Source organism: Amblyraja radiata, chromosome 5 (assembly GCF_010909765.2).
Source record: "Amblyraja radiata isolate CabotCenter1 chromosome 5, sAmbRad1.1.pri, whole genome shotgun sequence".
NCBI classification, from domain to species: Eukaryota; Metazoa; Chordata; class Chondrichthyes; order Rajiformes; family Rajidae; genus Amblyraja; species Amblyraja radiata.
In genome coordinates this window covers 65,864,111-65,877,338 of record NC_045960.1, presented here as the reverse complement: position 1 = coordinate 65,877,338, position 13,228 = coordinate 65,864,111, and the positions used below count along the sequence as shown (strand labels likewise).

The 13,228-nt window shown below is 38.6% G+C and overlaps 1 protein-coding gene across 8 annotated transcripts in view; it reads right to left on the bottom strand.

Moving 5' to 3' along the window:
* The window catches only part of asxl2 (ASXL transcriptional regulator 2), a 174,130-nt gene that overhangs the window by 62,733 nt on the left and 98,169 nt on the right, over positions 1-13,228 (bottom strand). For 6 of the 8 annotated variants that reach the window (XM_033021421.1, XM_033021423.1, XM_033021427.1 and 3 more), the window contains one exon: positions 12,643-12,754. The exons of the other annotated variants lie outside the window; for them this stretch is intronic. In XM_033021421.1, the coding sequence (XP_032877312.1) occupies positions 12,643-12,754 (112 nt within the window). The remainder of the gene's footprint in view (positions 1-12,642; positions 12,755-13,228) is intronic. 8 annotated transcript variants of the gene reach the window in all.

Sequence of the window (13,228 nt, the reverse complement as noted above, 5' to 3'; positions counted from 1 at the left end):
CAACTAGAACCTGCAGGAAGTCACTTTCTTCAAGTGACAGCATATTATTTCTGATTTTGTATTGGCTGATTTCAGATCTCCCAATTTGTGTTAAGAAACGTTCACAAAGCCAACTTCTTACGATGCTGCATTTAGTGTTTCATAATGAGCAGGGTATTAGATTAAAGCAAAAAGCATTTTAAGTGCCTCACAGTCCTCTTTAATTTTAAGATTCTGCCTCATGTTCTTCAAGTAAAATCTGACCTCTTTCATTCCAGTATTTCTCAAGTGATAACCAAAATTTCAAACAACCATAAACCCATTTAGAAAAGTAAATGAAAATCAAACAACTGCAGTTGTTGGAAGTCTGATGCAAATTCAGAAAATGCCTGTAACACTCAGCAGATGTTATCTGTGCTTTTCTTTGCAGATATGTTACTTTGGCAGCTGAGTGTTTCCTACATTTTTCATTTATGTAACCCATTTAGAACTCATGGCCTGGTTATTTTCTCCCTGCTTTGAAAGGTATCTATGAAACATTGACAATGCACTCAATGACCTTTACTGATTTTATTGCTGCTCAGAGCTTCCACCCTATAGAGCATCAGAGATGTTACTAAAATTAACCATTGTCGTCATTCAGAATAGAGCCGACCTCCCTACACCACATTTTCTTCCTCCATCCATGTGTGAATAGATTCATGGAGTAATTGAGCTGTACAGCATGGAAACAGGCCATTTGGCCCACGCTGACCAAGTTGACATACTGGCTAGTCCCATTTGCAGCATTCGATCCATAGTCCTTTATTCATAGATATCTTTGCTGACTAATTTTACAGATAAAGGCAAAGAAACACAGATTCCAATGGCTTTACTGCTAAAGTGCTTTTCTGAAAGAAAAGCACTCAAAAGACATAATCGCACAAAACTTTTATCAATTGTGATTCCCATCATTAAATTGTAAGCAGACATATTTTATAATATTATGCACAGAATTCTCTTACTTAAATTGAAAAGCCATAATATTATTTTATGTGCTTTTTGACAAAAGTTGCAGGGCTTGAATGAAATCCCAATGTTTTTATTTAGCCTGTTTTTCTCCCATTGTGATCATCAAAAGTGATCATTGAACATTTTGGGATAACTAGAGATTGTAAAAATATGATTGAAACACATTTTTTTTTCTTAAATAGAAGCTGAAATTGATCAAAGCCTGAGATGCTAGATAGAATTTTGCATCCACAGTTGAAAAACCTTTTCAATCACACACTTAAATTAATGCTTACATTTGAAATTTGACTTATACTGAAAGAAAACTGTGGGCTGAAAGTTCATCAGAATGCATTTTCAAGTGCAGACTAACTCTGTCTTCACGAAAGACAAGAGGTTCTGATAAAACTCAATACTTGGTGAGGCAGCTGGACACATTGGTGTCAACGGTGAAGGTCATCGGTGCAGCACCTGACCTGGCACTGGTTGTGAGAGCAAATGGCATTGGGTTCTTCTTTGCAATCTTTTCTTACATAATCATATCTATTCTTTCATGTTTTTGAATTAAGACATTTAAGTTTTTTCAAACACACATTGGGCATTACGTGAAAAATTGACTGTCGGTGCTGAGGTTTGGTGCTACACCCTGTGGTATAACAGCCACAATCCAACAGTACTGTGTTGCAACAACACAAAATTGCTCAACAATATTTTAGCAGCCAACCCCAGAGAGCAGAATCCACACTCCCCCATTTCGGTCCTATTGCAATCTCTGCATCTGGTAGATGAGGCTACAAATTATGAAAGTAGCTACTTACTGAAGGTGTATTGAGGAAGATCTCTCGAAAGAAAATGGGTCCTTTCCAAACAGCTGTGTCCTCTTAAACTCTGTCTCTTTTGTCAGAGGTTGAAACCAGGACAAATGGTCCAAAAACAGTGAGTGGCAGCGAGTGTTTTCATACATTCCAGTTCCCAACTTCGCAGGTCACCACACCACAGATACACAACTGCTGCATGGATCACCTTCCTTGATGCAGGAGATTTCACCACTCAACAATGCACCAGCATAATTCCCAGGTTCATAACTGCCCACAACTTGCCATGTTTTCAGTACTGTTCAGACGACAGGAATTATGTATGGGCTCGACACAAAAAAACTGCAAGTGCTGGTTTTATAAATGACACACGGGCTTTTTTTATGTATGGGCTCCTTGGCCTCTCCATTCTGAATTTCAGCACTCCACCAAACTCAGGACATCATGACTCAAAAATTCCCTTTGCTTTTATTCCCCCACAAACTAAACGTTTATGGGCCAGAAAATTTATTCACATGAATCCTAAACAAAACTCCCAAAAAAATCTATGTAATTTGGAATGTCATTTTTTCTGTACATTTTTAGGTGTCTTAGCACTCACAATTGAATGTGTCCCCTCATTAGACTGAAGGATTTTCATTCACCTGAGCTATTTTCCAGCATAAAATTCATCCAGGTAGAAATGCAATATAGAATATTCATATGCAGTGACATTTTCTAACTCACAGACATAAAAATAAGAGTTCTTGTTTACCCATAAAATCAAAACTGTGGTATAGGCTGTGGGCCGAGGAGCTTTTTTGTGCAGTTTCGTAACCCAACTCACGGAACTACATGGAATTTTCACATATTGTGTAAAAATATTATATAAATCAATCCCTGAAACTCGTCAAGAACAAAACTTGCACATTGTTATTAAATTAGAGAAAAAACAGATAATGTTTGGGTATTTTTAGTCCAATCAAAGCACGTTTAACATTGAGTCGGACGGCAGTTGGCCAATCACGCGCTTTGTTTCAGGCTAGCTAGGCAGGGAGCACACATCATGGCTGAGAGTGCTTCTACAGATGCCTGTTTTACTGGAGATTCCAATGAAGGTTCTTTGTTGTTCTGTGGATTACATGTCGTGGAAACTTGCAGCAGGGTAATTGAATTTAGTGAGAAAAGCAATAAGTAGTCTGAAGAATGTGCAGCTAAGTGGAACAAAGCCATGAAAGCAAAGTCCCTGCTGAGGTGCTGCAACACAAAGAGGACAGCCAATTTGTGAAACCAGTCAAACTTTGTGAATCAACTGGAACTGAAAGGTAATATCTAAAGTCTGAATTTACGAAAATTAATCTGTATGGACTATAATTAATTTAATTGCACCCTTTTATAATGTGAAAAAATGAGATTTGGAGGCTGTGCATTCACTCATTCATTCATTCATTCACTAACTCATTCATTCACTCATTCACTAACTCATTCATTCACTCATTCACTCATTCATTCATTCACTCATTCATTCATGAAGTTGAGGACCTAATATATATGTGTATCCATAACAAAGTAAATTAAACATTTCCACTAATGCCAGCTTGTTGAAGTCTAATAAGTTTTCTTTAACATCTATTCTCGGAGTTGCCTGCAATAACTTACCGGGAAAAAGTGCTCCTAATTTATCTATGGTAGTAACAATGTTATTCTCATTGACATTAAGAAGATGTTGAAATTTTATGAATTGAAGTCCATGCAGACTTAATGACTATGAGATGTTTTTATTTGTAGCCTCTGCCTGACCCTCCACTTGAACTTGAACTAACTTAACAATGGACTTATCAAAACATATCAAAAGACTTGGAATCTGATGAAAAATATTCAGATGAAGATCAGATGTAACGTAAACAAATAAATTGGGGAAATAAATGATTATATAAAGTTTTATTTTAATGTCGATTGTTTCACTGTTTATTTGGTCAAATTATTTAAACAATGAGTGAATTACTTATGATAATGGCGTGCTGGTGAATGACAGTGCGACAGTCCACCCACCCATCCACACATACATACATACACACATCCATCCGTACGCACACTTCCATGCATGCACACACACACACATACATGCACACTTACATCCGCACACACGCACACACATCCACACGCACGCAGACATACATGTACACATCCATGCACCCAGATACATCCACGCATACATCCATCCACACATACATACACACTTACATCCACACATCCACATGTGACAGGTTTACACAGACACACACACAAACTATAGATACTCAAACAATGCAACACTTTTAGGGTTATTTTAGGTTAAAGGTAATAGCCCTCATTTGCAAAGGCACCATCGGGGGGTTTCTAACATAAATATAGGCTCATTGTAGCTTAAAATGAATACTCATCGAGTAAACATCAGAGCATTCGATTCTTGGTCAGGATGTGACATTTACATCAGAAATAAGACAGGTCTCTTACAGGTCTGTCACCCAGCCTGGCATTGCCCCAGTCCCACTATGGCTGTTACCCCCACTCTCCCCACTATGGCAGTCAGTGGGGTTCAGTAAACGGGGAAACCCAGAGGATCTGTCCTGACCCTTTAATTAGGCAGGTTCATGAGCCCTTAAAACCTGGGACCTCTGCTGCAGTCTCATTAAATTTCCTATTAAAGCGACTGGAAGATGTCTTGCAGGACTGTCCCCCAGCCTGGAACTGCCCCAGTCCCACTATAGCCATGACCCCCACTCTGCACACTGGCAGTCAGGGAGGAACCCACAAGAACTGCCCTCACCCATTAATTAGGCTGGTTCAAGAGCAGGACCTCCGCAACAGTGTCATTAAAAAAACACTCACAATTATATTCATCATATTATTTTTATATAATATAATTATACTTAATTATATATGATTACAGTCATATTCACAAGATATATATATATATAATTAAGTATTCATTTTAAGCTACAATGAGCCTATATATATATATATATATAGTTTAAATGAACAGCAACACGGAAATAGGCTGCCCATGGTGTAATATGGGCATTGGAAACTAGATGGCGCTTACTTTTCCGATCTCATTTTCTAATTAGTTTAATTAATTAATGTGCAACTGACGAGTTATGACATCCTTCTCAATTATATTTCATCTAAATCTGTGGAAAATTTCATGTAGTTCCGTGACGTGGGTCACGAAAATCGTTTTCTAGACACCTAATATATGTGTATCCATAACAAAGTTTTTGAATGTCGGCCCACAGCCTAGTATTTAAAAAGAGTCGAACATTCCAACTACATTATTTGTCCTCACTGAGATATGTGGCCTTTTCGGACGTCACTGGTCCCTGCTCTACCAGAATCATCAAGGCCATGCTCTGTCACAGGGCCTCGGCATCATTCCTGGTCACTGACCACTAACCCATCTTAGTTCGAGACTCACGACTACATTTGAGAGCTCACCCAAACTCCATGCAGAGAAGTCCTCATCTGAATATCCTTCAGACATGGATAGGACAGGTTTGGAGGGATATGGACCAAATGCAAGCAGGTGGGACTAGTGTAGCTGGGACATGTTGGCCGGTGTGGGCAAGTTGGCCCTAAGGGCCTGTTTCCACGCTGTGCAAATCTATGACTTGAGGAGAAAACAATGCAGGCATGGGCACTGTTGTGCACCACCCTGTCCTGATCTCTCTGAGCACCTCGGATCATTCTCCTTTTCCCATCATTGCACTATCCATTCATGCCATGGCGATGCTCCCCTGTTGCTGGAAGAGTGTTGAGTGATTGAGCCATGTCCTTTCTGATCTCCTGCAAAGATCATTCTTGTTGCACCTCAAGTTGAGAACTGCAAAAATTTGCAACTTGCCAATAGAGATTCCACAGTGACCTTGGCAATATGGGTGTCAGTGCACCGTTACATATGGAAACATGGCAATGATGGCTTTGAACATCATATGTGAAGTTTCAACTCTTCATGTGGCTTTTACAAACAGCGGTAGGATGACTCACAACTCTGCTTTGACACAAAGCACCATGGAACAATTTCTCGGCTGAAATGTTTCTGCTTGATTTCAACTTTTAAATTGTAAACCTAAACCATATCAATGCAGCACATCAATCTTTTCAGCCCTACCTACCCAACTTAATAATTGAGGAAAAAACAAACTACCGGAGGAACTCAGTGGGCCAGGCAGCATCTGTGGATGTGAAGGACTATTTGACATTTCTGGATGAGGCCTTGCATCAGCTTTTCACCCGAAACCAATTATCTTTTTGCCTTCACAGGTGCTGTCTGTCCCACTGGTTATCTGTGCCAGTTTGCTTTTTGCTTTAGATTGCAGCATCTGCAGTTTCTTCTGATTCCATAATCATTGAGGAATTTGGTGTAAGATGAAATCTTTAATTACATGAGGCTAAATGAAATCCCAGACAAATGATTTTGCTGGTCTCATAATGTACATCCCTAATATAGATACGCAGGATAATATATTGTGTGTATTATTTGCAGAAAACAAGTTTTAATATCGCTTTTGCAATTTCAAAATTAGATATGGTTAAAAAGCCAAGAAGAGATAGCTTACATGGTTGTCAAGGCACTTCTGTGAGACTTCCAGTCGGAAAGTGCACAGTGCAGCCCTTCGCTGATTGGTAAGTGAGCATTTGAGAGTTTCAAACAGTGAGCGCAGATGAATGCCGCGATAAATAAATTTGCTGATTATTTACTTAGAAAATATATTTCCGACCTATAAATACGAAAAAAAATCTGAGAAATTATTTTTTGTGTTTGTCCTTCCACTTTGTGTCAGATTTATTTAATCAGTACTGATTTGCACAGATTATATAATCAGTCCTCAATTGCTTACAGCAAACCCTTGATGAATACATTTCACTTGCACTTTATGTGCAATGTGACGAATAAAACCGTATTGTATTGTACCGTATTGTATTGTATTGTAAATTATTCATTGGCATTTGCAGAACAGCTGCCTGGATAATTTGATATTCTGTTCATGAAACAAAAGAAAAACGAATTCCACAAATTTGGTTGCACACAAAGTAGAAGCAATTCCCTTACTGCTTACTGGGTATGGAAAAGCACCATAAAAAATCATTCCACAATACTTTTGATCGATGATCTACAGAGTACGTGATGTGGTGCCATCTTTTCCCCCCCAAGATTAGTGTCCACAGCAAATAATCGACACCTAATGCCATCAGTAATATCACAAAGATAGTTATTGCAATCACTTGTATAGCTTGGCCCTGTCTCTTGGGCTGGCAGATAATTCACACAGTATATGTTGGTTGACTGCTCAACCATTTAGTAGCTCTATCACAAAACACAGGTAATAGAGCAGATATGTATGAAATACCTTTAACCATTGGAGCTGAACTCATGCATAATACTCCTTAGTTCGTAACACATTTTTTAAAATTTTCACTCATCAACCCCTTTTTTTCAGGTGAAATAGATGAATGGGGATATTTGAGCTATTATGATTTCAGAGAGAATGTATCGCATATATTAGATCACTGAATTCTTCTCTTCAATGCCATAACTCACAATTTAGAGTTTTTTTTTAATTAATATTGTAGCACAGAACTTTTAAGATGAATTTCAATGTAGAAACAACATGTGGCTGGATTGATGATAATTTTATTAATTATTGGATTGTCAGTTGTGACTCAATGCAGTGTCCATTCTTATACTGACAGTGAGGATTGATATCCCACTCCACAGACTTGAGCACAGAATGTTGGCTTGCACTTCACTGTAGTTTGTATGGCAAATCCAACTGCTGATGATGTGCCTCTAGGATGAGACAAAAAATATTTTTCCTCAATTGTCAATTATTTCAATTTTGCCAGCACCCCTTTCAAGTAGACATCGAGCATGAAGGAATTATTTTGAAGAAGGCCAAAGGATAAATGTCAGAGTCACACAGCATGGAATCAGGCCCCTCACACATTGTGTTCATGCCAACCATTTATATAAATCCCATTTCCCAACTTTTGGCCGGTCGGCTTTGTTACTTGGCAATTGAAGTGCTCGTGTCACGGAGCACCTGCCTCCATCGTTCATTTAAGCAGAAGATTCTACATTCCAATCACACTGAGTGAAAAAGTACTTCTCAGATCTTCTCTGACCCCTTTTCACTTACCCTAAACATACACCCTTTAGTATTGGACACCACTGCAATGAAGAATGTCCTGACTGATATTTATCCTCAAGACCAAAATATCTCAATTGATCTTTCATTTCGATGCAAGTATATCAGAAAATTGTTTGTCATATTTCCCTTCTTGGTTCCCATCTAAGCAATATTTTTTTTTTAAATTCAGACTTGCTTTCACACCTTTCCTCCCACCAGTAACCCACAGTTATTTGTGGTTATCCTACTCCAGCCAACAAGCCATACCTTAGCTAGTGCTCTGAACTCTGAAATTGCTTCATAATTTCCTCTGTAAAGATAGCCATTAAAATGCAACTACTCTTCCACAATATCACATGCAGCTCAATATCATTTTTTACAAACCACCGTGGGATCTTGAGCTACTTTCAAGGTGTAATCCAATTGCAAACTGCTGTTGCTTCAAGTTATTTCAAAAACGCAGCAGGGCAAAATATTGTCTAAATATGAATCTCTCTTTTTGATTGCACAGACTTCAGGTATCAATTTGCATACTATTAAATATACACCTCAAAGTAATGAATATAGACTCAAAACATTGGGTATATTAACAGAGGGCGACATGTCCAATTATTTTATGTCACAGATAGTTCTGTCAGGCATCAAAATCAGGAAATACACAAAGGTTCACTTTATTAACACGCCCAATTTTGTGTGGCAGGAAAATGCTATTGCAAAAAATATTCCACATCTGTCAAACATTTCAATTTTCCCAGCAATTCCTTGGAGAACATGGTTTGAATGAAATTCATGTAATTGTCCATGCCCATTATGTCACCTTAATACAAAGATTTTTCAATTACTAATTAATTTTAGTCAATTACAAATGTAATTTATTAACTCAACAAATTAGTGCAGCCAAAAATACTAACAATTCTGGCATACACAAAGCAGTGTTCCTCTGGTATAACTGGTAAATAGACAATCTGTGCAAGTGATGAATGAACATGCCAGTGACACGGATGGTCATTTGCCAAGCAGATTGTTATTCTTGAAACAAATGTTTTATTCATCATTTCCACTTAAAAGTGAGCAAATCCGAGAAAATAGGAAATTTACTTTTTAATCTGAACTGAGAAATGGGAAAGGTGTAGCAACACTTATAGGGGTGTATTATAGACTGCCTAATGGGGAGCGAGAATTGGAAGAGTAAATATGTAAGGAAATAGCAGATATTAGTAGTAAGCACAAGGTAGTGATGGTGGGAGATTTTAATTTTCCACACATAGACTGGGAAACACATTCTGTAAAAGGGCTGGATGGTTTGGAGTTTGTAAAATGTGTGCAGGATAGTTTTTTGCAGCAATACATAGAGGTACCTACTAGAGAAGGGGCAGTGCTGGACCTCCTGTTAGGAAATAAGACAGGTCAGGTGGCGGAGGTATGTGTTGGGGAGCACTTCGGGTCCAGTGATCACAATACCATTAGTTTCAATATAATTATGGAGAAGTGCAGAACTCGACCAAGGGTTGAGATTTTTGATTGGAGAAAGGCTAACTTTGAGGAGATGCGAAATGATTTAAAAGGAGTGAATTGGGACATTTTGTTTTATGGGAAGGATGTAGTAGAGAAATGGAGGACATTTAAAGGTGAAATTTTAAGAGTACAGAATCTTTATGTCCCTGTTCGGTTGAAAGGAAAGAGTAATAATTGGAAAGAGCCATGGTTTTCAAGGGAAATTGGACACTTGGTTCGGAAAAAGAGAGAGATCTACAATAATGATAGGCAGCATGGAGTAAATGAGGTGCTTGAGGAGTATAAAGAATGTAAAAAGAATCTTAAGAAATAAATTAGAAAAGCTAAAAGATATGAGGTTGCTTTGGCAAGTAAGGTGAAAGTAAATCCAAAGGGTTTCTACAGCTATATTAATAGCAAAAGGATAGCGAGGGATACAATTGGTCCATTAGAGAGTCATAATGGACAGCTATCTGCAGAACCAAAAGAGATGGGGGAGATATTGAACAATTTCTTTTCTTCGGTATTCACCAAGGAGAAGGATATTGAATTATGTGAGGTAAGGGAAACGAGTATAGCTATGGAAACTATGAGGATCAAAGAAGAGGAAGTACTGACACTTTTGAAAAATATAAAAGTGGATAAGTCTCCAGGTCCTGATAGGATATTCCCTAGGACATTGATGGAAGTAGGTGTAGAAATAGCAGGGACTATGACAGAAATATTTCAAATGTCATTAGAAACGGGAATGGTGCCAGAGGATTGGCGTACTGCGCATGTTGTTCCATTGTTTAAAAAGGGTTCTAAGAGTAAACCTAGCAATTATAGACCTGTTAGTTTGACGTCAGTGGTGGGCAAATTAATGGAAAGGATACTTAAGAGATAATATATATAATCATCTGGATAAACAGGGTCTGATTAGGAACAGTCAACATGGATTTGTGCCTGGAAGGTCATGTTTGACTAATCTTCTTGAATTTTTTGAAGAGGTTACTAGGGGAATTGATGGTAAAGCAGTGGATGTTGTCTATATGGACTTCAGTAAAGCCTTTGACAAGGTTCCACATGGAAGGTTGGTTAAGAAAGTTCAATTGTTGGGTAGTAATAGTGGAGTAGCAAGATGGATTCAACAGTGGCTGAATGGGAGATACCAGAGAGTAATGGTGGATAACTGTTTGTCAGGTTGGAGGCCGGTGACTAGCGGGGTGCCTCAGGGATCTGTGTTGTTTGTCATATACATCAATGAACTGGATGATGGTGTGGTAAATTGGATTAGTAAGTATGCAGATGATACTAAGATAGGTGGTATTGTGGATAATGAAGTAGATTTTCAAAGTTTACAGCGAGATTTAGGCCATTTGGAAGAGTGGGCTGAAAGATGGCAGATGGAGTTTAATGCTGATAAGTGTGAGGTGCTACATCTTGGCAGGACAAATCAAAATAGGACGTACATGGTAGCGAATTGAGGAATGCAGTTGAACAGAGGGATCTAGGAATAACTGTGCATAGTTCCCTGAAGGTGGAATCTCATTTAGATAGGGTGGTAAAGAAAGCTTTTGGTGTGCTGGCCTTTATAAATCAGAGCATTGAGTATAGAAGTTGGGATGTAATGTTAAAATTGAACAAGGCATTGGTGAGGCCAATTCTGGAGTATGGTATACAATTTTGGTCACCAAATTATAGGAAAGATGTCAACAAAATAGAGAGAGTACAGAGGAGATTTACTAGAATGTTGCCTGGGTTTCAGCACCTAAGTTACAGAGAAAGGTTGAACAAGATAGGTCTTTATTCTTTGGAGCGCAGAAGGTTAAGGGGGGACTTGATAGAAGTCTTTAAAATTATGAGAGGGATAGACAGAGTTGATGTGGATAAGCTTTTTCCATTGAGAGTAGGGAAGATTCAAACATGAGGACATGATTTGAGAATTAAGGGACAAAAGTTTAGGGGTAAAATGAGGGGGAACTTCTTTACTCAGAGAGTGGTAGCTGTGTGGAATGAGCTTCCAGTGGAAGTGGTGGAGGCAGGTTCGATTTTATCATTTAAAAATAAATTGGATAGGTATATGGACGGGAAAGGAATGGAGGGTTATGGTCTGAGTGCAGGTAGATGGGACTAGGTGAGAGTAAGTGTTCGGCATGGACTAGAAGGGCCGAGATGGCCTGTTTCCGTGCTGTAATTGTTATATGATTATCAATAAATGTAAGATGAAGTCTAGATTATTCATCTTGAAAATAAATTACTGTCCAATTACACCAATCAGCATAGTAAAGCAATCTAATCTATGGGTGCGCCAGTGAAGAACACAGTGTTCCCTGTCACAGGGAACAAGCATTTATCAGTTTCAGCCATTTTTCCATGTTCAACATATTATTGAGTCTTCAAGTGACATTATCTGCCACAGAAAAATTAACTTATACTAAATACTGTTGTGTTGAATTCAAACTTGAAATTGCAAGCCTGCGAAGTTACTAATGAAAACAACACTAAGCATTCATTTGTACTTATGAGCTAGTACGCAGACAACAGAAAATGCAGAATTACCTGTGTGCTTGGAGAATTTAAGAATGGGTAAGACTAGAAGCAATACATTATTTAATGCTTGCTAACCTTCCCAATGAACAATGTGGCAAGATTGGAGTGGCATTCCATTCCATAGGGAGGGACAAGATTGGACTTGATAATTGCAGTCCATCAATGTTGTATACACTTCACTCTTTATTTCTAACACTCACATGTTCCCTTTATTAGCTTTCCCATTGGGAAGTGGATGTAGGATTCTGAAATTCCAATGTCACTTGGCCTTTAAGCATCAAAATGTGAAAACCATCGTTCCCTATGGTTGTGTAGGAAAGTATTGCAAATACTGGTTTAAACCGAAGATAGATACAAAAACTCAGCTGGTCAGGCAGCATCTCTGGAGACAAGGAATGGGTAATGTTTCTGGTCGAGACCCTTCTTCAGAATTCCCCGTGGTTGGCTCGATGTGCTTTGTACAATAGCAATGGGGCACAACATGCCTTTATCTTGGAATGAAGTGACAAGTGCATGGTGTGAAAATTTGAACATCCTTTTTGCTTGGATAAAATGGGATCCAAATTACTGAACCTCAATTCTAATTAAACAAATCTGACCGGGGCCAAGACAAGGAACGAAAAAAGTGCGAAAGTCACAAGATGAGGTTTTCAACCCTTAACTGCCTTTGATACTCCACCTACTTTTTTTCCTTTCCCTTTTTTCGTTGCTCTCTGTGCTCTGCGAGTCTGATTGACCATCACTGCTGTCATCCCACATTTCGGAAAGATCCTTCATTTCATCTGGGACATCCTTCTGAGGGGTCAAAAGGAAGAAGTAATATTACTGTATCTGAATTTCTAGCATTACAATGTGTGGATTGTGAGTGATCCAGCCCACTGCCCGCAATCGCCTCCCACATTTTTTTCTGTGGCTGCACTGACTTTTTTTTTTTAAAGAAATGTGGATGAAACTATTATCTGAGCTTCACGGCCGACCAAAGGCAGAGCAGTCCACAAGCAGTGACAGGGCCATGGCTGGCTGCCCGATGACTTTGCCCCAAGAATGCCCTGACAGCCATTGGGAACTGGCTGCTGTCAATGGCCATTGTACAGTCTCTAAATGGACATTTAAGGCATTAAAAGAGACCAAAACAATGGGGTTTTTTAAACTATATAAATTAAACAAATAATATTCCTCAAACACAAAGAAGAAAAACAGAAAATGTTCGAAGTATTCAGCAGATCTTGCATCATCTGTGTGAAGAAAAACAGTTTCTTCCTTTGCAGG